Source organism: Vicugna pacos, chromosome 9, assembly GCF_048564905.1.
Source record: "Vicugna pacos chromosome 9, VicPac4, whole genome shotgun sequence".
NCBI lineage: Eukaryota > Metazoa > Chordata > Mammalia > Artiodactyla > Camelidae > Vicugna > Vicugna pacos.
Window position 1 is genome coordinate 67,752,631 of NC_132995.1, and position 27,341 is coordinate 67,779,971.

At 33.2% G+C, this 27,341-nt stretch overlaps 1 protein-coding gene across 3 annotated transcripts in view; it reads left to right on the top strand.

The window, feature by feature from the left end:
- Positions 1 to 27,341, top strand: part of COL11A1 (collagen type XI alpha 1 chain) — a 189,117-nt gene that overhangs the window by 21,728 nt on the left and 140,048 nt on the right. For all 3 annotated transcript variants that reach the window (XM_072968109.1, XM_072968110.1, XM_072968111.1), the window contains 2 exons: positions 4,401 to 4,614; positions 7,687 to 7,849. In XM_072968109.1, coding sequence (XP_072824210.1) covers positions 4,401 to 4,614; positions 7,687 to 7,849 — 377 coding nt within the window. The remainder of the gene's footprint in view (positions 1 to 4,400; positions 4,615 to 7,686; positions 7,850 to 27,341) is intronic.

A 27,341-nucleotide genomic window follows, 5' to 3' on the forward strand; every position in this document is an offset into this window, starting at 1 on the left:
AATATAAAGATGGTTAATGAATAATTTTTCTGACTTCAAAAATAAAATTAAAATAGTTATTAAATCCATGAAGTATTTTTCAAGTCAAATATGAAACTTTTGAATAGTAAAAATTAAGTTGCTTTTATATTTATTCGTATTCCAATGCAGACACAGGAAAAGGATGGGAATTTTCAAGAGAGAAAAGTAGATTAATGGAAAGCTTTAGCGATATTCAAGAAGTTAGTTTATATTTTTTTTTATATTTGGCTTGTCATCTCAGGATCTGTTTATCTGCCTTTCTAGTGTGGTACTTATTTTGATAAATTTGATTATTTCTTTTGTTTTATTCATGAAAAAAGAATACAACATATGCTTCTAGAATTTCCTTCCATGTCACTTAACAGAGTATATATCAACATTTATTCTCAGCCTGCTCACAACATTGTCTTAGGTGTACGATTCTAATAGTGAGTAGTTCAGACAGAGGAGCTATCTATGGTAGATACGTCATTTTTACCCCATTCAAATGATTATAGGCTTACTTTCCTAGAGGGCAGAGCTTTCTGCCAAAATAATGCAAAGGGCATTTAACAAAAATTACCAGTGACACATTCACCATTAAAAAATTTGAACAGTGAATATGTGAATAGTATTTTTTATTTAAAAAAAAGTAAGAAAATATATTTGAAAAATTATTTGAATACTTTTTCTTCCATTATGAAAAGACACAATAGCACCTTCTTTTCTAATGAGTAACATAAGGAGTAGTATTGGAAACTTCAACACTGGGGTAGGGGCAAGGGATTTTAGGTTGTCACTGTAATATTCTGTAGAATTAAGGGCTATGTCCTCCAAAGTCCCAATCTGAGACCTTGAATTTAAATATCTGAGAACTCTGTGCATGTGAACTGGATAGAAGCTGTGATTTGCAAATTTCATCTGGCCTTTTTAGAAACCTGCTGTAGGACAGATACTGTGCAAAGAACTTTGTGCATATTAATCTTTATCTTCCTAACCACCTGGATTGTGGAATATTTAAACTCAGTTTATGGGTTGGGAGTTAGAAAGGTGAAGTATTTAAATATAATCATAAAACCTGTGAATGATATGAAGCTGAGATAGTTTTTTTTTTTTTTTAAGACTTGAAGCTTTTCCGACTATGCAAAATGACCCTCACTCTTCATTTTTAAAATCCTACCAACCACTAAGCTACATAAGAAAGAGATTTTATTTAAAGGGCAACATATTTTGCATGGAAATACATTGACCACAAGTTAAAAAATTAAAATCAAATAATAAAGTTATTGTGCTTTTGTATATCAAATATATCAAGTGTGTTCATGGACGCAATATCTATTGATGTTAAAGCCCATTTTGAGAATCATTATTGAATCTGATATATTCAGTGAATTGTGATTATTATTATATGTATATGATTTACATATACACTTTTATTAAAGGTAATAATAGCATTTTTTTCTTTAACAGCAGTCATTTACCAGAGAGGTTTGCTTTATTTTTAGTTTGTATTTATACATTTCAAAACATAAATTATTTAAGATGAAAAATTCCACATTTTATCTGTGTCATGTATATTGATCATTACTATTTTAGATAAAATTTCACATCTTAAGTTGTTGCATTTCTGTTGTTGAACTTATTTCATAGTGAATTCTCTCTGATAAATTTAGTCGGTTATAAACAACTCTAAATAGCATCTTCTAGGGAGGAGACTAAGGGAGGCGCCTAGATTACATTGTGAACATTCTGGCCTCATCATGATTTTTTAGACAACTAAATTTTTTTTAAAGGTCAGCTTAAGCATTATAATTAAAAGCTTATTGCTGAATTTAAAATTGGGGAATACTTTCATAATTGAAAGATTTTACTCACTAGTGTAGTTAGAGGTTGACAATTCTCAGAAGCTGTACTGTATAAATTGGATGATTAATTAAAATTCGTTACAATTTCTTTAGTCTTATATGAGTACATTATTGCCCAAAACTTTCTAAATGTCTCTATGTAGACATTATTTCATAATGCTTTTGCAAAAATGAAAAAAAGAGTTTTCCCTAGCTCATATTGTTTTCACATCATTTTTTTCAATGTATGAGATATTTGAATAGTTGAGGTACATTTAAGGAAAGAAGTCTTAGGATTCTCAACATTCTGAGCTACTCATTTGAATAACAAATTTATTTGCTATGAAACTTCCTCAATAATAGGCTGAATTACCTAATTTTTATTTGTAGTATAAGCAGGTAAAATGTGTTTTGTTAATTGATGTGTTTATTAACTCTCCATTTTATTTACAATGGTTATTTTTCCTCTATTGATTTTCCTAAATATAAAATTTAAACTATACAAATCAAATCAAACAAAACTCTCCCTCTCTTTATATTATATATACATATATTTATTGCCATGAGAGCAAGGCTTTTATGACCTATTTGTGATATAATGAAGTTATACTGGTAAACTATTTTAAAAATTAAAATTGAGAATTTTAAGTAAACTTTTTTTTTTAGTTTGAAGATAATTATCTAGATCTAGATATATTAGAATCAAATAGTTAAAATTAATTGACTGCTTTCTTTGTGACACATTCTTATTTAATTTCAACATTTTAAATAATTTCCACTTCATAAGACATCTTTCCATGACATTATTTTAAGTGGTTGCAAAAGATATATAGACATTTTGTATTCTATTTAATCAGTCCTAACCACTGCAGGTCATTTTAACATTTTATGCTGAAAAGTAGTGTTCTGATAAATTGACTTAACGTAATATATTTACATAGAAGCATCTTTCTTACCCCTATAAATTCTTAGACATGGAATTTCTGGTCTTCTGTAGTCTTTTGAATTTTATTCCATGGCAGTCATACTCATAACATTTTTATTATTTTATACTACTATATATAATAGAATTTGGAATGAATGGACTGAATATGGAAGCTCTTGGTGTTGGCCCAGATATCATTGATTACACATGCACGTATATGCCAGTTTTGCATATAGAAAACGTTTTAATTTAAACAGTCTCATTCTTCAAATAATAATACCTGCTTTACTTATGCCTCAAGGTAGTAAGAAGACTTAGTAATATATATATGTAAAACTACTTTTGAAAAATAAACTTCACAATTTTATATGCAGTGTTTTTATAAAAATGTATATAATAGTCATTGCTTAACTATCTGAGAGATATTTATGGCAATCATTTGATATATTGATTTAATAAATGTTTACTAACCACTTACGTAGATCAGGCCCCATGCTGGATATTTAAGATAGGATGGTGAGAGGGAAAAGAAAAGAAAAAAATATACCTTCTTGAATTTAGAATCAAATCAACCAGTATCTAAAGCTCTAATGGTTTAAGTAAGCTTTCTTCATTGTGTGATAGGAATAACTGGTCAGAAACTCTTTAGCTTTTGAAGAGGTGACTTTTATGTATTGGGTCCTTGCAAAGCCTCTTGAAAGAGAAGATGGATGGCCACAGATTAGACAGGGGCAGAAAATGCAAATCTTACACCAAAAGTGCTACTTAAGTGTTTCAAAAGTGCTTACTATGTGTTTGATATTGAACTCATTAGGCAGTTAGAAATCAGCACCAGGCAAGGGGAGAGGAAAGGGAAGAGAGCAATCGAGAAAATTATGGTACACCTGCGCCCAGGATAAGGGGCTTGGAAGAGTTCTACTTTCTCTAAATGAGTGCCGACAAAGAAGCCGGTTAGAAGCGGCCGCTGTGGCTGCGCAAAGAGAAGGACCCAGCTTGACATAACCCAGTGCTCATTATAATTTAATTAGCATTGCGGTTTGGGCCCCTCCCAGGGGTTTTTCTGTGTGCATCTTGGGTAAGAGCATGCGCAAAGGAGATGGGCGCGTCTGAGCACTCAAGGGACACTAGCCGTCAGAGAACGCCCCTAAGCCAGGATAGAAGACAGGAGAAGCAAAGGAGTGAGGCCATTTTTCTTCTCTTGGGTTGGCCCACCTTCAATTCTTGAAGGTGCACTCTACTAACTTTTTCTCTGCTAATAAAATCTTCTGTTTACCACAACGTTTCAGTCTTCTGTTCGCATTCTTTCGTCAGGTAAGGCAAAGAACCGAGGCCTTTTTCCCCTCCTCGCGGTAACAAACTGGCACCACGATCTTGTTTCCTAACTTTGAATTCAGTTTTACATAATCATTGTGCTTTGAATAAGTGGTGGTAAAGTTTGAATACAGCTTCAACAATTATTGCAAACAAAGCGTAACAGAGTCCCCTCCCCACTGGTTTTTAAATTTGTATTTTTATTACCGTTTGAACTTTGGTGACTTATTGAGGGCACTTAGTAAGCTCACAAATAATAAGATGGTCCAGGAATAGTTCGGAAATTTGGAATTTCTGACTCTTTGGCCTTCTCTTCTCAGGAGGAACTTTTCCAGAAGATTTTTCAATACTATTTACAATAAAACCCAAAAAAGGAATTCAGTCTTTCCTTTTGTCTATATATAATGAGCATGGTATTCAGCAGCTCGGTGTTGAGGTTGGGAGATCACCGGTTTTCCTGTTTGAAGACCACACTGGGAAACCAGCCCCAGAAGACTATCCCCTCTTCAGAACTGTTAACATTGCTGATGGAAAGTAAGTAGCAAAAATCTAACGTTTCAGCTGTTGAAAGCAATTCTTTCATTTGGTCATTCAACAAATTTTCATAAAGTGTGATGCAGATTTTCTAGGGAATGGTGATATAGAAATAAACAGAACAATAAATTACCTACTCTTACATAGTCTATAATCTGGATAGACAAATAATGAACAATTAAAAAATTACTGATAAATAGTATATCAGATGGTGATCAGTGAGCAAGAGAAACACAGCAGTGAAGGAGATAAGGGATGGTGGTTGGGACGTGCGGTTTTGAGGAGTGAGGTCAGGAATAATCCCACTAAGAAGGTGACATGTGAAGGAGGTGGAGTGCATATCATGCTACTAATTAAAAGCACACTGGTCCAGGGGTAGGAAAAGCAAATACACAGCCTCTGATTCCCAGTGTGGCTGATTTGGTCTAAGCAACCCCAGCAATGCCAGTGTGGCAGGGGCGGAGTGGGTTGATGCAGAAGGGGAAGCAGTAGGAGGCCACATGGTATAACACATTGTAGGTGATTGTAAGCACTTTGGATTTTATTCCAAGTGAAACAGGAAGTCACTGTAGACTTTTTGAGCAGAGGAATGGCCTGATTTGACGTACCTTTAGCAATCACTTTGATATTGACAGTCACAGGAAGCTTTACATGACACTCAGTGTATGCTATGCTCTGTTCTAAATGCTTTATGCATAGTTAACTCATTTAATTTTTCACAACTCTTTGAAGAAAATAATGTTAATAAACCCACTTTACAGATAAGGGAAGTGAGGCACTGGGAGTTTAAGTAACAGATATTTGAAGAGTGGCAGTTAACTCAGGTAGTCAGACTTCAGTAACAACCATGCTCTTCTGAAGATCATGCTGGATTCTGAATTCTGTGTTGTGAACACTGTCTATCGCTTAAAGCAGCTAAATAGAAATAAATATTTATTAAATTTACTTGGTGTTTTATTGCTGAATTCAGGCTTCAAAAATAGCTTTAACTGAAATATATTTGGTTATAGGCCTAAAAAAGAAATAGCTGTTCAGATGGAAAAAAATATTCTCACTCAGTATATCACTGTCAGGACCATGGAGAAAACTTCATCCCAGTGCCAGGAAAACCTAGGCTTTCACGAGTCATTTACATCATTATCCTTAATAATTAATATGAAAAGTGATGATAGTTCTACGATCGAAACTAAATCAGGGTTGGGAATGTAGGGTGTATTGTTTTAGCCGGAGCAATCCTCTTTGGTATTGTTGCATTGAGGAAAGACATGTTGGAAGTGAGGGAGTGAGCATGTGGGGCTGTGGAGGAGGAGCATTCCTGGCAGAGTGAAGAACACATGCAGGAACCAGGAGGAGGCAGCCGTGTGGCTGGAGTGCAGGAGTCCAAAAGCAGTTTGATGTGAGGTCAGAGAGGGTCAGGGCGAAGCAGAGTAAGGACTTCAGCTCTTACTGGGAGTATTAGATTAGTTTTCAGCAAGGCAGGGACTTGATCTGACTTACAATTTAAAATGGTCACTCTGGTTGCATCACAGTGGAAGTGAAGACCTACTGGGGTCTAGGTGAGCAACATGGGGGCTCGGACAAAGTTGAGAGACACTGAATTCTGTATGTATTTTGAGTATAAAGATTGGCAGATTTTCTGATGATATGAATGTGATAGTGTGAGAGAAGGAGAATAAATCAGAATGACTCCAAAACTAAGGGTTAATTTAGGATTTTGAATATTGTATGTGACACCATGATTATGACATGTCATTATTATTAGAGCTTAACTAATTCAACTAAAATATTATTTCGAGTCCTAATCCGCTTTCAACAATTGAAACCATTTTTATTTTCTGTTAATGAAAAGCACGTATCTACAATGGTGGAGGAGATGGTTTAATTTAAGACACAGGCTTCTTGGCAGAAACATGTGTAAATTTTACTCTCACAGTATTAAGTGCCTCCTAATGTAAATCTTTGACTATTCAAACAAATCAGATGCCTATACTAGTTGAAAGTGCTGTGGAAAGACCAAAGATTAAGCGTATGTGGAAATATACTTGGTCCTCGTCAGTGTGCATGCCAAGTCACATGAAACAGACAATTTAGAAAGGCTGCTGCACTTTTTGTGTACTTTATTTTATGGATCTATTCCTAGACACTTCTGGAATATTAATTTAGCACTTTTCATTTGGGAAAAAAAAACCGAGAGTGGCTTGCAAAATCCAAGTGAGCTTCACTTAGCTGTTTATGTTAGCACCAGATACTGCTAATAACCGTTTTACAGTATGATTAGGGTATGTATGTTTCCAGAAGGCTGGCCATGTCTCCCCCCAAGCCTGTCATCACTGCCCTGAATTAGCTGGAGTAGTAGCTTCAGAGTGAATTGAGACTCTCACTCCACACATGCATTGACTATGCTTGCTTTCAGTGTCCCCACTTCCTGCCAACCCTGCAAAGAAGGAGAGATATTGTGTCTCAGTCTTGGATCCTGCCCACAGCAGTGATCTACAACAGTCTTGAAATTAAAGTGGAAAAAGAAAACGAAAGCACTTGAAAGAAATGTGAATAAAGACAGAGAAGCACATTGTGTAATTAGAACATTCAATTGCTCCAGATGGAGCATTCATTCAATTAGTAGACGTACCCTTTTACAGTCAATCTCAGGGGATCACTTCAGCAGAATTTTCTTTAAGTAGAATTCCACTTTGGGAGAGAGCATTTACGTACATAGAAACTATTACTTACCCCATATCCCACCCCTGATCTCTATATCAAATACCCTCATCAGGACATGGTGAGATTAAGCTTTTGTTACAACACAGGGAAGCAAAGGTTGGGCACTTCCTTATCAGCACAGACAGCCAAGACTGCTGTGCTTCTTACACTGCTGTGTCCTTTTGAGCTCCTAGCACTATTCTGGGTAAATAGGAAGAGGTCACCTGTTTTACTGATTGAGCTATAAATGAGCCTACATTTTGTACAATTTCAGCTCACTTGTATAATTTAAAATGCATTGTACTTCAGTGTGCATAGTAGTTTGGCAACAATATCTTTGAAACTTACACAAGAATTATTTGGCTTTTTCAGGTGGCATCGGGTAGCAATCAGCGTGGAGAAGAAAACTGTGACAATGATTGTTGATTGTAAGAAGAAAACCACAAAACCCCTCGACAGAAGTGAGAGAGCAATCGTTGACACCAATGGAATCACGGTTTTTGGAACAAGGATTTTGGATGAAGAAGTTTTTGAGGTAAAATAAATCAGACTTTAAGCTGAATATCACTAAATCAGATGAAATGAGTTAGTAACAGCAATAACAATCAATATATGCCATGAAGCAAAGTTACAAACTCTAAAGAGTGACCTACTTTCTTCCTCTGTGGTATAGTGGTGATGTTTTCTATTGTTCCGGAAGAGAATAAGTGGACAATGGTGACTGTAACGCCTGGGAAACGTTTCCAGAGATGGGTTGATTAAAACGCAGGCATGCTGTTCTCCTGGGAAGGGCAGTTGGCATTCCTCTTAGTACTTTGTTATTTCCTTTGGAGTAAAGAACATTATCTTCACTCCTCTCAGAGATTAATTTATTAAAATGGACAAGTGAGATATGTTGCCTTTCTCTGTTCTTTGTGAATGTTTCCAAGGTAAGATAGAGACCATATTGCCAAAGGTGAACTGTAAGTTTTTAAAATCACTTTTTTAATAATGTGAAGGTTATGGTGAAAAGTTTCTTTCCAACTATAATTCACCAATTATGATAATCACATTATTTCTTCTAATCCTTCAGTCGTGGGACCTGGTAACTCTTGCTTTAACTTTCATTTAGTCAATTATAAACAGGACAAACAGAACTGGGTCCTGACCCATAAAGGGATGCACTCCTGAGATATTATTCATTACTCTAATTATTTTTGTACAGTTTCTGAGTAATTCATTTTTCAAAGTATAACAAAGTAAAGCTGTGTAATATATTATGGATTAATAGACAAGTTCTACATGGGACATTTGTTGTATTTTATTGATATGTGTATGTATACACACACATACACACACAGCATGTATGTTTTTTAAAAAACACAACATAAATTCAGAGTGTCAGTAGAATATTACGTCCCTGTACTTAGTTATATACATAATCTATGGCATAATTTTAAATAGAATTAAATCTTGTGACATTTTCAGATTATTTGGAATTCTATTTGTTTCTGAGTTTCTGCACTAGTATGTGCCCAAGCCTTTGACTTCAAACAAAATGTTTAACACGTTATATCATACAAAATTAAATTACAAACTGATTGATTCAGGCAATATATAATAATATGCTGTCAGGTCTTCCAGTATCATGCATTGATTGAACACAAATGATACATGAATATTTATTTATTAGATAAATGATAATCATGAACAAATTAATTTCTAAGCTTACAAAATTCTATTTTAAAATTAAACATCAGTTTCACAAGCTAAGTTTATTTTTATAACCCAACAACACCTTATATTCATAGAACATAAATGAGTAATATGGAAGGGCTAAATCAGTACATAGTTTCATTTCATAAGTTCGTTTAATTTATTGCTGTACATATTTGCAGAGCCTTAAACAATGGAGATTAAGAGTAGATTTTGCTCATCATAAATGAATAGGACATATAAAGAGGAAATTAGGATGGAAATATGCAAATTAATATTTATTAATTCTCAGAATTTACTAGCCTTAAAAGATAGTGTTTGACATATGTACATGTTAATTAGATTTCTTTTCCATACAGTTTCATAGTACTGAGACTTCTAGTTTTACCTGAACATAATTCTAGGTGAATGTCATTTAGTTTTTATTTTTGACTCCTTACCCCCCAACACACACAGAACGAGACTATCCTCCACCTTCCTTGCCATATACTATGCTCATGCTCACTGGGGTCCAGTTTAGAGCTTTTGATGTGTAGTTACAGACTATCATAGTAAGTTCTTTTTTCAACATAAATAACTGAACCTGATGCTACATATTAAAAAATGTGCAGTAAATGCCTCTGTGTTTTATAGGTGCGTTATAGTATCAACAACTAGAACACATAAAAATGATTTCCCTAAAATATTTCCATATGTTTTCAACCACTGCTGATCAAAATACCTCTAGCCAAGAGGCTTCTGGTAAATTACCAAAGAAGAGGTACTAGAATCAAAGATTATTATTACTCTCTTTGATTAATTCTTGACTTTCTAATAACATAAATCATATTCTGAATCTTGAAGTAATTCCAGCTGTTTATTTGGAAAAACTGTTAAGCCATTAGAAAAATAATCTTCAAAGGCTCGTTAGTGAAACCTTTAGTGAGTATGACAGTGAGTAGCAAAAATAAGTTTATTAAGCTGCTTTGCATGAAACCCTCTGGAACTTTAAATAGAACATTTATTTAATATGAATTGCAATCTGAAGACTTTTAAGAATTCTGCCTTAAACAGATAAAAGCAAAACTGAGAATGTTTTTAAAAGAATCACAAGATTAGTTTATATGAAAATGCCAAAATTAATATGCAGGACCGTAATTCAGATTATATAATTTCAGCATAGCAGAATGAATACAAGAATTGGTTCTGGAATGAGAAAAGTTTGATTTTGAATTGCAGTACCTAGCTTAATCAGGTTTCTGTGTGTAATTAATTTTTGTAAGTTTTAATTTCTCAATCTTCAAATGGGAATAGTAATCTAAGTATTTATTAAAAATGAGCATATGTATGTGAAGTGCTTAAAATACTATTATTAATTTTATTTATATACGTGGTTATATGTTAATTTAATTATGCACTGATATGTAGATTTTTTAATTATTATTATAACTTGTATTCTTTTTTATCATCTTACAACTTTGACATTTTAAATATTCTTATACACTATGGTATTAGTGAACAACAGTGACCCATGTATCAGTCAAAAGTTCTAAGTGGTCTTTATGACTTGTAAATGAAGCGCTTCTTCCTGGACTACTGCTTGTTTACAAGGTACCTTGTGGGAATTAGATAAATTTGCCTTCTCTAGAGAGAGAGGTAGTACATAGGTATGGACCTTAGTGAGTGGAACATGGTCTGAACAGATGAACACTTTCATGCAGGCACAAAATATGCATTCAACCCTAATCAACAGCCTTGGTTTCTTCTGGCTTGATGATGCAGTTCAAAAATGTCAAGAAAATCTAAATTAGAAGAAAAGCTACACCACCTTAGTAGTGTGTTACTTCTGGAGTCCTTTGAACAGGAAGTTTTTTGTTTTTTGTTTTTGTTTTTGTTTTTTTATCTAAATATCAAGTTGTAGCCATTATAACTCAAGTTTTCAAAGCACTGTTTTTCAATCTTTTTTCCCTTTTTTAATAAATCAAAACATGTTATTACAAGTCTTTTATACTTTTAACAGTTGTCTATCTTTAGGCAGATTATTTATTTCTTTGAAAGGAATAAGAGGAATGTGATGACAATTGAGTGGAAAATCTCGTTTATGAAATTTTTCATTTTTTTCAAACTTCTCAGAAAGGACTTTTACATGAAATTCTCTTCGAAGAAATCAATGTATAATAATTTATAAAAGCTATACTATTTCAGTAGTTCTATAACGCCTGAAAACTTACCTTAAAGTACATCTCAAATATTTCACTAAGGATTTGATTACCAGTTTGTGACGTCCCTGTATCTTTTTTACTGCATATATTTTCCAAAGTGCATACTTTGAAGAAATTGTGTGCTAGTAGACATAGTCTCCCTAGAGAACAGCTTTCCCATTTATTCACCTTTTCCAGTTTAGATGCATTTAGGTCAGAATCCTTGAGATTTTTATTTATTGAGGTATAATCAAAGTATAATAAACTATAAGAATGTACAATTTAAATGTGCACCATTTAATCAGTTCTGACATGCATATAGACTTCTGAAGCCATCATCATAATCAAGAAAATAAACATTGCCATCACACCCAAAAGTTTCCTTCCACACTTTTATGAGCCATCTCTTCTACTCTAACCCTAGGGAATCACTAATTTGCTTTTTTATCATTATAGCTTATTTATTTTTTCAAGAATGTTTATAAATGAATGCACCCTCTTTAGGTTGGCTTTTTTTTTTTTTGCTCAGTATACCATTTTTGAGACTTACACATGTCTTCATATGTACCATTATTTTGCTTTTTCCCTTTTTTTGTAACCAGTATTCCAAATATGAAAAAGCCACAATTTTTTCATCCACTTTTGCTTTTAGTGGGCGTTTGGTTGTTTCTAGATTTTGGTTACTGCGTATAAAGCTGTTGTGAACATGCATGTAAAGATTTGGTGTGGGTGTTTATTTTTATTTGTCTTAGTTAAATACCTTGGAGTGGAATGCTTGGGTTATTTGGTAGGTGTATGCTTAACTTAAAGAGAAAAAAAACTGAACTGTCAAATTGCATTCCAGAGTGATATTAATCATTTCACATTCCCTCCAGCAGTGAATGAGAGTTCCAGTTGTCCTGCATCCTTGCCAATATATGGTCAGCCTTTTAAATTTTAGCCATTCTAAGTGGTTGTGTAGTAGTATTTCATTGTGGTTTTAACTTGCTTTGCCTCATGACTGATGATGACAAGCATATTTTCAGGTGCTTATTGGCCATTTATTCATCTTCCTTTGTGAGGTGTCTTTTGCCCATTTAAAAAATGGCTGCCCATTAAAAAAATTCTGGTTACAGAATTGTAAGAGTTCTTATAGATCATGCATGTACTTTGATAGATATGAGCAGATCATTTTTCCAGCATGTGACTTGCCTTTTTATTTTCTAGATAATGTATTTCAAAGTGTGAATACTTTTCATTTTGATAAAGTTTGATTTATTGATTTGTTAATGTTTTATACTTTTGTGTTCTAAGAATCCCTTACCTATATAAAAATCACAAGATCTCTTGCTATTAGAAGTGTTGAAGTTTTAGATTTTACACATAGGTCACGCCCCATTTTGATTTAATATTTGGGTATGGCATGAGATAAAGGTCAACATTAATTGTTTTTTTTAATAAGGCTATCCAGTTCATCCAGCATACTTTATTAAAAAGACTTTCCTTTATTCATTGTTATTGTCTTGGCTTCCATGCCAGAAATCAGTTGACTACATATAATTAGATCTGTTACTAAACTCTCTACTATCCTATTCCATCGATTTATTTATCTATCTTTTCACTGATACCAAATCATTTTGATTACTGTAGTCTTATAGGAAATTTGGAAGTCAGGTAGGATAACTGCTTCTACTTTTATTCCTTGTAAACATTGCTTTATTTATGTTATTTTCATTCTGTATAAGTTTTACAATAAGCTTGGGGATTTGGAAAATAAAATAGAGGTTTTAATTGGGATCGCATTTAAGCAGTAGACCAAAATGAAGAAAATTGATATTTTAACAAACATTGAGTTTTCCATTTTCTAAATGTGGTATAACTCTTCATTAATTTTGGTCTTCTTTAATTCCTCTCACAATGGTTCCTAGTTTTCAGTGTAGACATCGTGGATATCTTTTATTCATTTTGTGCCTAGGTGATTTTTTTTTTTGATGCTACAGTAAATGAAATTGCTTTTAATGTCATCTGTCAATATTTTGTTGCCATATAAAAATACAATAGATTTTTAAATATTCATTTTGCGTCTTCCAAACTTGTTAAATTTGTTTATTAGTTGAGGTATTTTTTAATGCAAATGATCATATAATCTGTAAATAGGGACCTTTCACTACTTTCTATTTTTTTATACCTTTTATTTTTTTTTATGACAAAGTATAGGACCTCCATCAAAATATTAAACAGAAGTGGTGAAACAGGAATTCTTGTCTTTTTGTTTTTCTGATCTCAAGTAGAAAAATACTCAGTCTTCAGCCATTAACTATGATGTTGGCTGTAACTGTTCAATATAAATTTATCAGTTTGAGAAATTTCACTACGAGTCTTAGTTCTCTAAAAGTTTCCATCATGAACATGTATTGAATTTTGTCAAATGCTTTTTATATACCTATTAAAATGATAATTTTCTTTTCTGTTAGCAGGTTGAATTATATCAATTGATTTTCAAATGTTTAAAACCAACTTTTCATTCCTTAGATGGACTCCAATTGTACATGACGTATTATTCTTTTTATTTACTGTTGGACTTGATTTGCTAAAGAATCTTTAGGATTTTGAGCCTTTATTAATGAGAGATATTGGTCTATGATTCTCTATATTTGTAATTTCTTTGTCAAGTTTTGGTATTAGGATAATACTGGCCTCAAAATGATTTGGACAGTGATCTCATCTATTTTCTGAAAAATTTTTTGTATGATTAATTTATTCTTTTTTGGTATATATATTTATTGAAGTATAGTTAGTTTACAATGTTGTGTCAATTTCTGGTATATAGCACAGTGCTTCAGTCATACATGAACATACATGCATTCATTTTCATATTCTTTTTCACCATAAGTTACTACAAGATATTGAATATAGTTCCCTGCACTGTACAGTATGAACTTGTTGTTTATCAGATTTTGTGAGAATCCTCCTGGCATTTCAAAACAAGAGACACTGCCAGAGTTTAGTAGATGTTCTGTGCAATTCAGTGGGTTTGTAAATGTAATTCTTGGTGTATTTGTGAGAGAGGGCGAGCTGAGTCCACTCCACCATCTTGGCTCCGTCCCCAATACTATTTCTTTCTTGAATGCTACATAGAATTCACCAGTGAAAATGCCAGGTGCCAGAGTTTTCTTTTCAGAAAGGTTTTAAACATACTTAATTTCATTCATAGATATAGGTTAATTAATTTTTTATTTCATTTAAATACAAATCTTGGTAAATTTTACATTTTAAGAACTTTTTCTAGTTCAACTAAATTGTTGAATTTGTTGGTATAAAGTTGTTTGTAGTATTTTCTTGTTTACTTTTTAATGTCTATAAGATTACTGGTGATAATCACTTTTCATTCCTGATAATGATTTGTATTCTCTTTTTTTTCATAGATCAAGCAGTTTAAGTAGGCCTTTGAAAATTTTGTTGGTATTTTTAAACAAATCATATTTGGCTCTGTTTATTATTTCTCTTAACTGACCTCTTTTCTATTCCATTATTGTTTTCTTTCTATCCTAAATTTGAAAGAGGAAAATCATTTTTCTAGTTTCTCAAAAAGGCAAGTCATTGTTTGCAGATCTACTATTTGCTAGTAGAAACAATTAAAAAATTATACATTTCCCTATAAACACTGTTTTAGTTGTAACCCATAAAATTGTTATGTAATTTTTTAAAGTAGTTTATAATTTCCGTCTTTATTTCATCTTTGACCCTTGAATTATGGAAAGGTGTGTTGTTTGTTGTCTCGACACTTGCATTTTTCTTATATTGCTTATCATTATTGGTATCTAATTTATTTTTTTGAAAGTAAACTTGATTTTATCTCATTGCATTCAGATTTATTGACAATCGTTTTATGGACCAGCATGTACTCAGTATATCTTGGTAAATGTAGCCCATTACCTTAAAAAAAAAGTGTGTTGTGAAATTGTTGGGTCAAGTGTTTTACTTAATAGATGTTTCAAAGTCTCTTTTTGAGAGTTTTTACATTTGGGTTATCTTGGAGTTGGCATTTGTTTATTGTCTTAAAAATTTTGTTCATACAGTTTATTTTTTAGAACTGTTTTAGGTTCACAGCACAATCGAGTTTCCCACATACCCTTGTGCATACACACACACACACATGCACGCACACACACAGCTTCCCCCACTATCAATTTCCCCACCACAGTGGCACATTTGCAGTGGGTGAACCGACTCTGACACATCATTATCAGCCAACAACCACAGTTTACATTAGGGTTTTGTACATTCTATGGGTTTTGGCAAATGTATAATAACATGTATTCACCAATACATGTACACAGCAGTATCTTAAGAAATAGTTTCATGCCCTAAAAATTCTCGGTGCTCTACCTATTCATTGCCCTCCTATTCATTGGTCTCCCCTAAACTCTAGCAAACAGTGATGTTCTCACTATCTCCTTAGTTTTGCCTTTTCCGGGATATCGTACAGTTGAAGTCGTACAGTTTTTAGTATTTGCAGGTTGACTTCTTTCACTTAGTAATATACGTTTACGTTTTTTCCATGTCCTTCATGGCTTGATAGCTTATTTCTTTTTAGTGCTGAATATTCTATTGTCTGAATGTGTCACAGTTTATCTATCCATTCATCTACTGAAGGACCTATTGATTGCTTCCAAGTTTTGGTAACTATGAATTAAGCGGCTCTAAAAAACTGTGTGCAGGTTTTTGTGTGAACATATTTTCACCCCTTTTCAACGCCTAGCATAATCACTAGATCATCTGGTAAGAGTATGCTTACTTGTGTAAGAAATGCCAAACTGTCTCCCAAAGGGACTGTACTAGCGTACATAATCACCAGTAATGAATGAAAATTCTTGTTGCTTCACAGTTCTGTCACTGTTTGTATGTTGGCTATTCTAATAGCTGTGTGGTAGTATCTCCTTTTAGTTTTCATTTCCCTGATGACATGTTGAACATCTTTTCATATGCTTACTTGCCATCTGTATGTCTTTTTTGGTGAGGTGTCTGTTAAGGTCTTTTGCCCATTTTTAAATCAAGTTATTGTTCAGTTTTAACTGTTCTTTGTATATTTTAGATAACAGCCCTTTCTCAGATGTGTCTTTTGTAGATACTTTCTCCCAGTTTGGCTTGTATTCTCATTCCCTTGACATGGTCTTTCATGGAGCAGAAGTTTTCTATTTTAATGAAGTCTGATGTATCAGTTATTTCTTTCATACATCATGCCTCTGATGTGGTATCTAAAGAGTCATCGCCATACCCAAGGTCATCTAAGCTTTCTCCTATGTTATCTTCTAGGATTTTTGTCATTTTACATTTTACATTTAAAGCAATATAATTTGGTTGTATCTTGGTTACTTTTTGTGAAGAGTGTAAGTTTTGTGTTTAAATTCACTTTTTGGTTTTTGGATTTCTGGTTCTTCTAGTACCATTTGTTGAAAATATTGTCTCTATTCCATTGTGTTGTCTTTGCTCTTTTGTCAAAGTTGATTATATTTACACAGGTCTATTTCAGGGCTCTCTATACTGTTGCATTGATCTCTTTGTCTTTTCTGTCACAAATACCACATTGTCTTTATTAATGTAGCTTTATAGTAAGCTAACAGGCAGTGTCAGCTCCCCAACTTTGTTTTGTTCATTCACTATTGAGTTGGGTATTCTGGGTCATTTGCCTCCTGTGATAACCTCTGGGATCACCTTGATGATATCCACAAAATCATTTTCTGGGATTTTAACTGGGAGAGTTGAGTGTATAAATCAAGGTCGGACAACCTGACATCTTGGTAATATTAAGTCTATCTATGACAATGGAACTTTTCTCAATTATTTGGTTCTTATCTGATATTTCGTCAGTTGCTGTAGTTTTTCTCATATAGACCTTGTTCATATTTTGTTAGATTTAACCTAAGTATGTCATTTTTTATGTGCTAATACAAATGGTTTTGTGTTTTTAATTTCAAAATCATTGTTCATTGCTAGTATATAGGAAAACAGTTGGCTTTTGTGTATTAGCCTTGTGTCTTGCAACCTTGCTATAATCACTGATTACTTTCAGGAGTTTTTTTTTTTTTGTCCATTCTTTCAGATTTTCTATGTAAACAATTATCATCTGTGAACAAAAAGAGTTTTATTTCTTCCTTCAATATCTGTCTCTTTTATTTCAGTTTCTTGTCTTACTGCATTATCTAGGACATCTAGTACAATGCTGAAAATCAGAGCTGAGAAGGGACATCTTTGCCTTGTTCTTGATCTTAGCGGGAAAGCTGCAAGTCTCACCAGTAATTATGATGTTAGCTGTAGGTTTTTTGTAGGTGTTCTTTATCAAGTTGGAGAAGTTTCACTCTATTTCTAGTTTGCTGAGAGTTTTTATAGTGAGTGGATATTGGATTTTGTCATAAACTTTTTCTACTTTTATTTGTATGATCATGTGATTTTTCTTTTTTAGATTGTTGATATGATAAATTATATTGATTTTCATATATTAAAACAACTTTACATGCCTGGGATAAATTATGCTTGGTCATGGTGTATAGTTTTTAAAAATATATTGTTGGATTTGATTTGCTAATATGTTGCTGAGGATTTTTGCATGTGTTCCCAAGGGATATTGGTCTGTAGTTTTCTTATAATGTCATTGTCTGGTTTTGGTATTTGGAAAATTTGGCCTTATAGAATAAGTTAAGAAGTATTCCCTTTGCTTCTGTTTTCTGAAAGAGAATGTAGAAGTTTAGCATAATTTCTTCCATAAATATTTAGTAGCATTCACCAGTGAATCATTCTGGACCTGGTGCTTTCTGTTTTTGAAGGTTATTTATTATTGATTCAATTTCTTTAATAGATATAGGCCTATTAAGATTATATATTTCTTATGTGAGTTTTTGCAGATTGAATCTTTCAAGAAATTAGTTCATTTCATCCAGTTTATCAAATTTGTAAGCACAGAGTTGTTCATAATATTCCTTTATTGTCCTTTTAATATCTGTGGGATCTGTAGTGATGACCTGTCTTTCACTTATATTTGTAATTTGTGTCTTTTGTCTTTCTTAATTAGCATGGTTAAATGCTTATTGATTTTACTGATATTTTTCAAAGGACCAGTTTTTGATTTTATTTTATATATATATAAAATTTCACTAATTTTCAATTTCAATTTCACTAATTTCTGCTCTAAATTTTAGTATATTTTTTTCTTCTGCTCACTTTGGAATTAATTTGCTCTTCTTTTTTCTAGTTTTCTAAGCTGGAAGCTTAAATGATTGCTTAAATTTTTCTTCTATTCTAGTATTTGCATTCAATGCTATAAATTTCTCTATGAGAATTGCTTTTGCTGCATGTTACACATTTTGATAAGTTGTGTTTTTATTTTTATTTAGCTCAAAAATATTAAAGACAATTTTCCTTGAGATAGCACCATTGAACTCATATTTTACTTAGAAATGTGTAATTTATTCTCCAAGTTTTTTGAAACTTTTCAGACATCTTTCTGTTACTGATTTCTAGTTTAATTCCACTGTGTTCTAAAAGCAGATGTTATGTAATTCTATTCCTTTAAATTTGTTAAAATGTATTTTATGGCCCAGGAAGTGGTCTCTTTTTGTGAATATTCCATGTGAGAACATTCTTGAGAAGAATGCATAACTTGCTGTTTTTTTGGATAAAGTTGTGTATAGATGTCAATTATATCTACTTGATTGATAGTGCTGTTGCGTTCAACTATGTCCTTACTAATTTTCTGCAACTGGATATGTCAACTTCTGGTAGAAGAGTGTTAAGCCTTCCAAATATAATATAGAATTACTTTATTTCTTTTTGCAGTTGTATCAGTTTTTGCCTCATATATGTTGATATTTTGTTGCTAGGCACATAAACATCAAAGGCTGTTATTTCTTCTTGAGCTGTTGACTCTACCATCAGTATGTAATATCTCTCTTTAGCCCTGATAACTTGCCTTGTTCTAAGGCCTACTGTGTCTGAAATTAATATAGCTACTCTTGCTTTCTTTTGATTTGTGATAGTATGGTATATCTTTTCCATCCCTATACTTTTAATCTTTATGTATCTTTATACTGAAAGTAGGTTTACTGTAAACAAAATATAGTTGGGCGTTGTTTTTTGATCCTCTCTGACAATCTCTTTTGGTTGGTATGTTTGGATCATCGATATTTAAGATAATTATTGATATAGTTAAATTTGTATCTACCATATTTGCTACTGTTTTGTATTTGCTGCCGCTATTTTTTTTTATCATATTTGTCTTCTACAATTTTCTGCCTTTTTTGGTTTAAATTGAGCATTTTATATGACTCCCTTTTCATTATTTTCTTAGCATATCAATTACACTTCTTTTATTACTTATTTATTTTAGTGGTTACTGTACAATTTATAGTATACATTTACAACAAATCCAAGTCCACTTTCAGATAACACTGTACTATTTTACAGTTAGTGGAAGTACCTTATAATAATATAATATTCCTAAGTCCACCCTCCTGTCTCCCTGTGTACTTTAAATCACCTTTGGTTTTCTTATAATACCAAATACAGTGCAAGTGTTTGTAAGTAATTTTAGGTACAATGAAAATGTTATGTAAATTGTTGCCACCATGCAGCAAACTCAATTTTGTCTTTTTGGAACTTTCTGGAATTATTTTTTCTGAATGTTCTTGATCTACGATTAGTTGAATTCATGGACATGGAACCCATGGATATAGAGTACCAACTCTGTGCGTGTTTGTGTGTGTGTGTATTATTATTACTATTTTGAAGAAACTTTTATCAGTTAAATCAATTAAGAATAAGAAAAATAAAAATTTCTATTTTACCTTTACTTATACTTCAATTCTCTTTCTTTCATTATCTGGTTTCTCTGAACTACATCATTTTTCTTCTCGCTGAAGAACTTCTTTTTAAATAGCTTGCAGGATAGATCGACTGCCAGCAAATTCCTTGAGTATTTGTTTTTCTGAGAAAGACTTTATTGTTCTTTCACTTTTGAAGGATAATTCTGCAGGGTACAGAATTCTAGGTTGTTTTCTTTTTTTTCCCTCTTTCAACACTTCAAATATTTCACTAGATTTTCCTCTTACTTCTGTGGTTTCCGAAGAGGAGTCAGATGTATTTATTAGTCTTTGTGCCTCTATAGGTAAGGTATTTTTTTCCTCTTATTCTTTCAAAAATTTTTTTAATCATTGATTTTCTAAAGTTTGAATATGATGTGTCTAGATGTAGTTCTCTTTTGACATTTATGCAGCTCCTAGTTCTCTGAACTTCCTGAATCTTTGGTTTGGTGCCTGACATTAATTTGAACAAATCCTCAATCATTATTGCTTCAAATATTGCTCTGTTGTTTTCTCTCTTCCTTTTTTTCCCCTGGTATTTCCATTACGTGTATATCTTTTGTAGTTGACTCACAGTTCTTGGATATTCTGTTCTGTTTTGTTTTTGTTTTCAATTTTTTTCTTTTTGCTTTTGAGTTTTGAAAGTTTTTATTGTCATATCCTCAAAATGAGAGTTTCTTTTCTGAGCCATGGCAAGTCAGCTAATAAGCTCATTAAAAGCATTCTTGATTTCTGTTAACAGTGTTTTTGATCTCTAGCATTCTTTTTTGATTCTATGAAATTCCATTTCTCTGCTTACATTATCCATCTGTTCTTGTAGATTGTCAATTTTTTTCATTAACATCTTTAGACCATTAATAATAGTTTTTAAAAAATTTCTTGTCTAATAATGCCAACATCTTACCATGTCTGATTCTGATGCTTGTTCTGTATCTTCAGACTTCATTGTTAGCCTTTTTGTATGTCTTCTAACTTTTTGTTGGAAGACAGATATTATATTCTGGGAAAAAGATTCAGGGGAAGAGGAAAATTCCCTAGTCCTATGATTAGGTCTCAGACTTTTGCTTAGCCTGTACCCCAGGTTGTGAAGTTCATCAGTGCTTTTCAGTTTTCTTCCCCCTGTAGGTGGGACAGGACGGCTGAAGGTGGGGGGAGATGTACTTTTTCTTTTCCCACATGAAAGGCCACGGGGCTGGAGTTGGATATTTCCTTTTCTCCAGTTAGGTTAGGCTCAAATAAAACTCCAGCACGTTAGGATCTGGGAAAGTTGTTTCTTCTGAAGGCAGGTCTTGTTGCACAGAATGCCCTAGTGTATTTCAAAATGACTCCTTTTTCCCTTCTGGAAGCATGAGGGGAGTTTTCTCTGGTATTCCCTGTGAAGCCTGGTAGAGCTCCTGGTGGTACAATCAGAAGATGAGGGCCTCCTTTATGACTGGTTCTCCCTGGAGTTTTCAGTTCTCAGAATATTGCTTTTTATGTTTGTGTGTGTGTGTGTGTGTGTGTTCAAGAGCTATTCTGAGACTGGTATTGGTAGTTTTAATCTCAGTTCCATTGTCTCAGTTGTTACTAAATTGGCTTGAGCCCATTTCACATGCTTAATTCTGGAGATAATTTGATATTTTTGTGGTTTATACACAAAATAAGGTGATGTCCTATTTCCATGTCTTTGCTTTCATTTTCCCTCCATGTCCACTAACTTGCATTTTTTCCCTTATTCCTTTGTCCAGAAACACAGGGTTTTTTTCAAACTTCCAGCCATGGCACTGTTGCAGTGCTCAACAGCTGGCTTCCACTGTAGGGACAAAACCTTGGGGCAAAACACACACACACATACACAGGTAACTTATCACATGTGGGTTTACTTCTCCAAGGTTTCACCCTTCTTCACAATCTACCTGCTTTTCCAAGTTCTTAACGAGTTGCTCATTGCATTTTGTTCAGTGTTTGTAGTTATCACCAGCATGAGCATTGGGCTGTAATGGGTTTACGCTGTCATAAGAGTACTGAAACTCCCAAGATATATATATTTAAAAGTGTTAATTCATTATTATGAAAATTTACATTGCTGTAAAGGCTTAGCATGGTACTTGGCTGTAGTATCATCTTCAAAGTCTCTAAAATTGGTAAAATTCTAGTATCACAATATTTATCTCTAAAACCTTCTTTCCCTGGCTTCTTTGTGGACCTTATTTAATTAAGAAACAAAAAAGCCAGCTATCACTATATTTAAAAATTATTATTATGTGTTTTCAATCTAAAATCTAAACAGAAAACTATAATCACTAATTATTTCTTTAAATATTTTTTCTTTATAAATACTTAAGATCTTCCACAAAATATAAACTTTGAAAATAGAAAAGTGGAAGTGAGTGAACACAGATAATAAAGTTATTTCCATTGCTTCACTAGAGAAATGAAAGATGGAGACAAAGGTATCATTCAGTTCAATAGGTAAAGAAATGGTTAAATGAAAAAAAATGTTGTAATGATGATTATTGAGTCTCTTTAAATAAAGCTTTTGCCTTTTTAACCATATGCATAGTAGTTAGCAGTATTGCCTCAGAAGTCAGACAGCCCTGCTGTGACTTTTGGATTTGGAACTTAATCAGATTGAAGATCATAGGCAGGATATTCAACATCTCTATGCCTTTTTCCTCATCTGTAAAATGGGGTTGTTGTGATAGTTACCTCATAGAGTCATTTGAAGATTAAATGGATTAACATTTATAAAGTATTTATATCTGTGTCTTGCAGTACTGAGTATTTTATGAATGCATGTATGAAAAATCAACTTTCTTCTGTTGATTATTTCTGAAATTAGGTTAAAACAACAGATATGTCTAACATAGGAGCCACATTTGGCTTTGTAAAAGACTCTAAAGTTCATTTATTTTAAAGAAGGCTTTAATAACTGAAAGAAGAAATAAAATGTCATTCTGGAATGGAGTTTTATTACTGTGTAAAGTAGCATAAGGTCAGCAAAACAGAAAAATAAGAACGCTTTGAATTTACTATGATTATTTAGTTCTTGTCCTGAAAACCTTTAGTTAAGATGTGCATTTGGAAATGTAGCTGTGGTTCTTTTTGTAATTGTTGAAAAGTTGTCTGGTTTCAGTTTTGTGATTCATGTTTTATATAATGTAGTAAGACATCAAACTTATTTATTTTCTGAATTTCAAGAAATAACATACAATTTTAACAGAAGTAACAGACGTGTATACCAAGCATGAGGTACAAATTTGGTAGAGTTGATGTTCAAACACAGTTCAAGTACACATTGATTGTAACAAACATATGTTCAATGCAAATTAGAGTTAAAATCCCAAGGTACTCCTCATGCCCATGTAATATTAGGGGTCAGCAACAACACTGCTTTCAAGACTCACTGATCAAACTTCTCTAATATATGGAATAATGATACATATATGTAGTTATTTCTAAAAAGGGAATCTTGTAGCTTTTATGCAGGAATAATCCAATGTAACTTCATGATAACATCTTGTAATAGTAGTTTTATAAAACATAATTTTTTTCTTGCAGTAACAAATTTAGAAGTTGTCAGATTTCATCTAGACTTGGTGTTAATAATCAATTATTTACAAAGTTGTGATGGCAAATATGATTTTTCCCTTTGGACTTTTCTGCTTTGGGGAGATATTTAAGTTTTCCTGTGGATCACATATATGAGTGGATCAAGATATAATATTAGTTTAATCCTTTTTTGAGAGTTAGTCTTGGCCAAGTCTGGAAGGAGTATCTCCTTTTGCCTTTCGGGTGTGTAATTACATTCCTTACACCAAGTTGGTCTGACAAGTGTGGTAAGGGACAACACGCAGAAACACGCCACATTATTTATGACCAAGCTTCAGCGATGCTGTAGGACATCTCCTCAGTTCTCCTTCTAGACATCACTGTGCTTTATTACATAACAGCCATGTGGTATCCTGTTGCCATTCAGACAGTGATCAGATCTGCACCTGTGTGACATGCAGGTAACAGGCTTTATCTGCATATTACACTAAACTTACACTAAACTAAACTGATAGTTTAGTATAATTTCATATTTAGTAGAATTTATAGTTGGAATTGTTTCAAGAAACTCAATATAGCATCTGAGGTGGATTCAGATTTCAGAACTCTATAAAAAATCCAAAGTAGCACTTACAGAGACTATTGCTTGTTCTCTAATATGAGTGTTGCCTTTCTTGGTCTAGTTGTCTACTTTTTAATTAGCGCCTCACTAGGTTTTCTGCTGCCAACAGTGCACAATAAAGTGTCACACATTTTGTTGTCCCTTTTATAGATTTTTATCTCTGATTAGTTGTCTTCTTTTTTCCTTTTAAGGTTTATTATTAGTTTGTGGCATTTTATTAACATCTCAAAAAATAAGCCATCTCATATGGCATTCTTGTTATCATCGCCCATTACTATGTTGTTTTATAATTATCTATTAATGAAGGGCTCTCTTTAGGCTATAAATTTATTGAGAGAGGATTTAAATCCTATCAGTTTAGGTATTCCAGCAGCAGCATCAAACACAAAGTTTGCACAGTGTTTACAGCCAGTGAAGGTTACTGAATGCATGAGTGAGTGCTGTCCCTGGAAGTGGTGAAGGCTTTGTTACAAGTGTCTGGGAGGAGAAGGGGTAGGGAGAGTTGCAGGTTAGGATATGTCCTTTGAAAGTTAGGTGTTTATTAAGTAACTGACTATTCTCTGTTGCAGCAGAATAAACATTATATGAAAAACATTGTGCTTAAGTAATCGATACAGAGATACAAATAAACAGTTGTAGTAAGATATGATTGTGTCCATAATTAAAGATATAGAAATGTTCAAAGGAGAAAATAACAGCTGTATCCAAAATGATGAAGACATAAAAGGATATTTAAAGATGAGGGCACATGTGAAAAAGATGAAAGTTTGGAATGAGCTCAGCATATCTGAGAATGCAATATGCTTGGGGGTGTTTGGGAGATGACCTGTTGGATGTGTTAGGACCTGTTTGTGGACTGCATTTTACACCATGCTGAGCAGTTTGAACTTTAAACCACAGATCATGAGAAGTTTCTTTAAGGAGAGGAATTTAACATGGAGATTTGTTTTTTTAAAAATTCTTTCTGTGGCAGTAAAGGAGTTAGTCTAGAATCGGAAGAACTTGATGGGAAAAAAAAAATCCCAAAACTGTTACGTTGAGACTATAAGTTCAAATAAAAAGCTACTTAGAGTAGAGACAAGGCCATGACAGAAGAAACGGGGAGGAGAGTCGCGCTTCAGGATGCTAATGTGGGGTGGAATTCATAGGCCTTGAGGGGACTGATTGGGCATGTGGGGTTAAGGGAGAGAGGGGCTTAATACTTTCAGCTTTACACAGCGTAGTCAATCGTCAGTGTTTCCTTCTTACAGACGTGAACTGTTTAGAATTTTAGCTAAATTCAAAAGTCTTTAATTCTCTTTTTGGTGATTTATGAACTGTGTGCTTTTTGTGATGTTTTAAAAGGCCATAGGGATTATCCTGGACAAAACAATCTTATTTCACCATCTTTCTATATAATTCCTGAGCTTTATAGTAAGTACAGAGTTAATGTGAAATTACCATTAGCTCAGAGAAGTCAAATAAGAATGTAGTAAATTATTTAAATTGTTCTCTATAAATTTTTTAAGAATTAGCTTTTTTTAAGGCATGATCTAGCTCATTTCTGTTTACAATATGAAGCTTTATATATAGTTCTTAGAAGAGTGGCAGGTATACAGTAAGTGCCAGTCAAGTATTAATCTATTTTTGTAACTAGCATTATCTATTTCTTGGATAATTACAAAAGCCTTTTAATTGACCTGTCTGCTTTTGTCTGCTCATCCATTAGTCTGTTCTCTCAAGTCTAGACTAGCAAGGCTATTCCTGTCAAATAGCAACTGGCTGAAAGAATGAATGAGTCAGTAAAGAATGTCACTTTGTTTATGATCGTCCAGTGACTTTTCATATCATTCAGTGTACAAATTAAAGTTCTTTCAGTATCCTGTAGGCTCCTAAGTGATCTAACCTCTGCCCCTTTTCTCTGACCTCATTAGTGCCTCCTCTCCCTCTTGCTCTCTCTGGTCCACAAGGCATCCCTCTTTTTTTTCAACTGATGTATAGTTGATTTACAATGTTGTAATAGTTTCAAGTGTACAGCAAAGTGATTCAGTTATACATATGTGTGTATATGTGTGTGTGTGTGTGTATTTTTCAGATTCTTTTCCATGATAGTTATGGATACTGAATATAGTTCTCTGTCCTTGTTGTTTATCTATGTTGTATATAGTAGTGTATATCTGTTAATCCCAAACTCCTAATTTGTCCCTCCCCCAAGGCATCCCTTTTTGAACACAGCAGTCATGCTTCGGCCTTGGGGCCTGAGCATCCACTAGTGCTTCTGCTGGGGAGGCTCTCTCCTAAATATCTTTATGAATTTCTTGCTTCCTTAGTTCCTCGGTTATCTCTGTCTCAACATCCCTTTATCAGAAAAACTTTTTACGATCACACTTTGTAATATAGCAGCCTCCCTTCTAAAACATCTCTTGTCTGCTTTATATTCTTTACAGCTCCTATTACTTTCTGATGCTTCTTTTTGCTTATTTTCTCTTTCCTTCTCTAGAATGTAAGCTTCAAGAGAGCAGAGTCTTTGTGCTGTATCCACAGTGTCTGGAACAGTGCCTGAAACATAATTTTTTAAAAATGAATGAAATAAGTATAGTTTTCTAACAGTTATTAATTCAATTGGCAAACAAGAAAGCAGGAGGCAAGATGTTACCTTTTTTCTAATCACTTTTTCTTTCCTTTTATTTCATAAATTTTTGTGGTGTAGAGCACACTGATAGTTATCTTTTAGTAAGAATGTTTGTTAGAAAGTATAAGATAAATATGTCCATTTTGTGGTAGTGTTTTGTACAACTAAGCATTTCTTGTAATACTTGGTAAATAGTTGTTGAATTAGTAGTACATTCGAGTAACATAGGGACACTATTCATTTTCTTAAAACTGATTTCTTAAGCTGATTTGGGGACACAGTGAAATAGAAGGACTGTGTGGGTAACAGTTCTGTCTGTGATTATGTGGTTTTCCTCATTCTTTTCTTTGAATTATAGTCCAGATGCAATCTGATGCATTTTTCAATTAAACTAAAATTCTAAGCATTTTGGCAGCTTTCCTTTTCCACACAAAATAGTTGAGAAAGAATCAGTAACTGTACAGAATGTTTGAAAAAAAAACTGTGATGAGAGTTAATGCCTTGGGAAATCCAGAAGTCTGAGTAGACAGGAAGCTTAATCTTCTGATAATGGT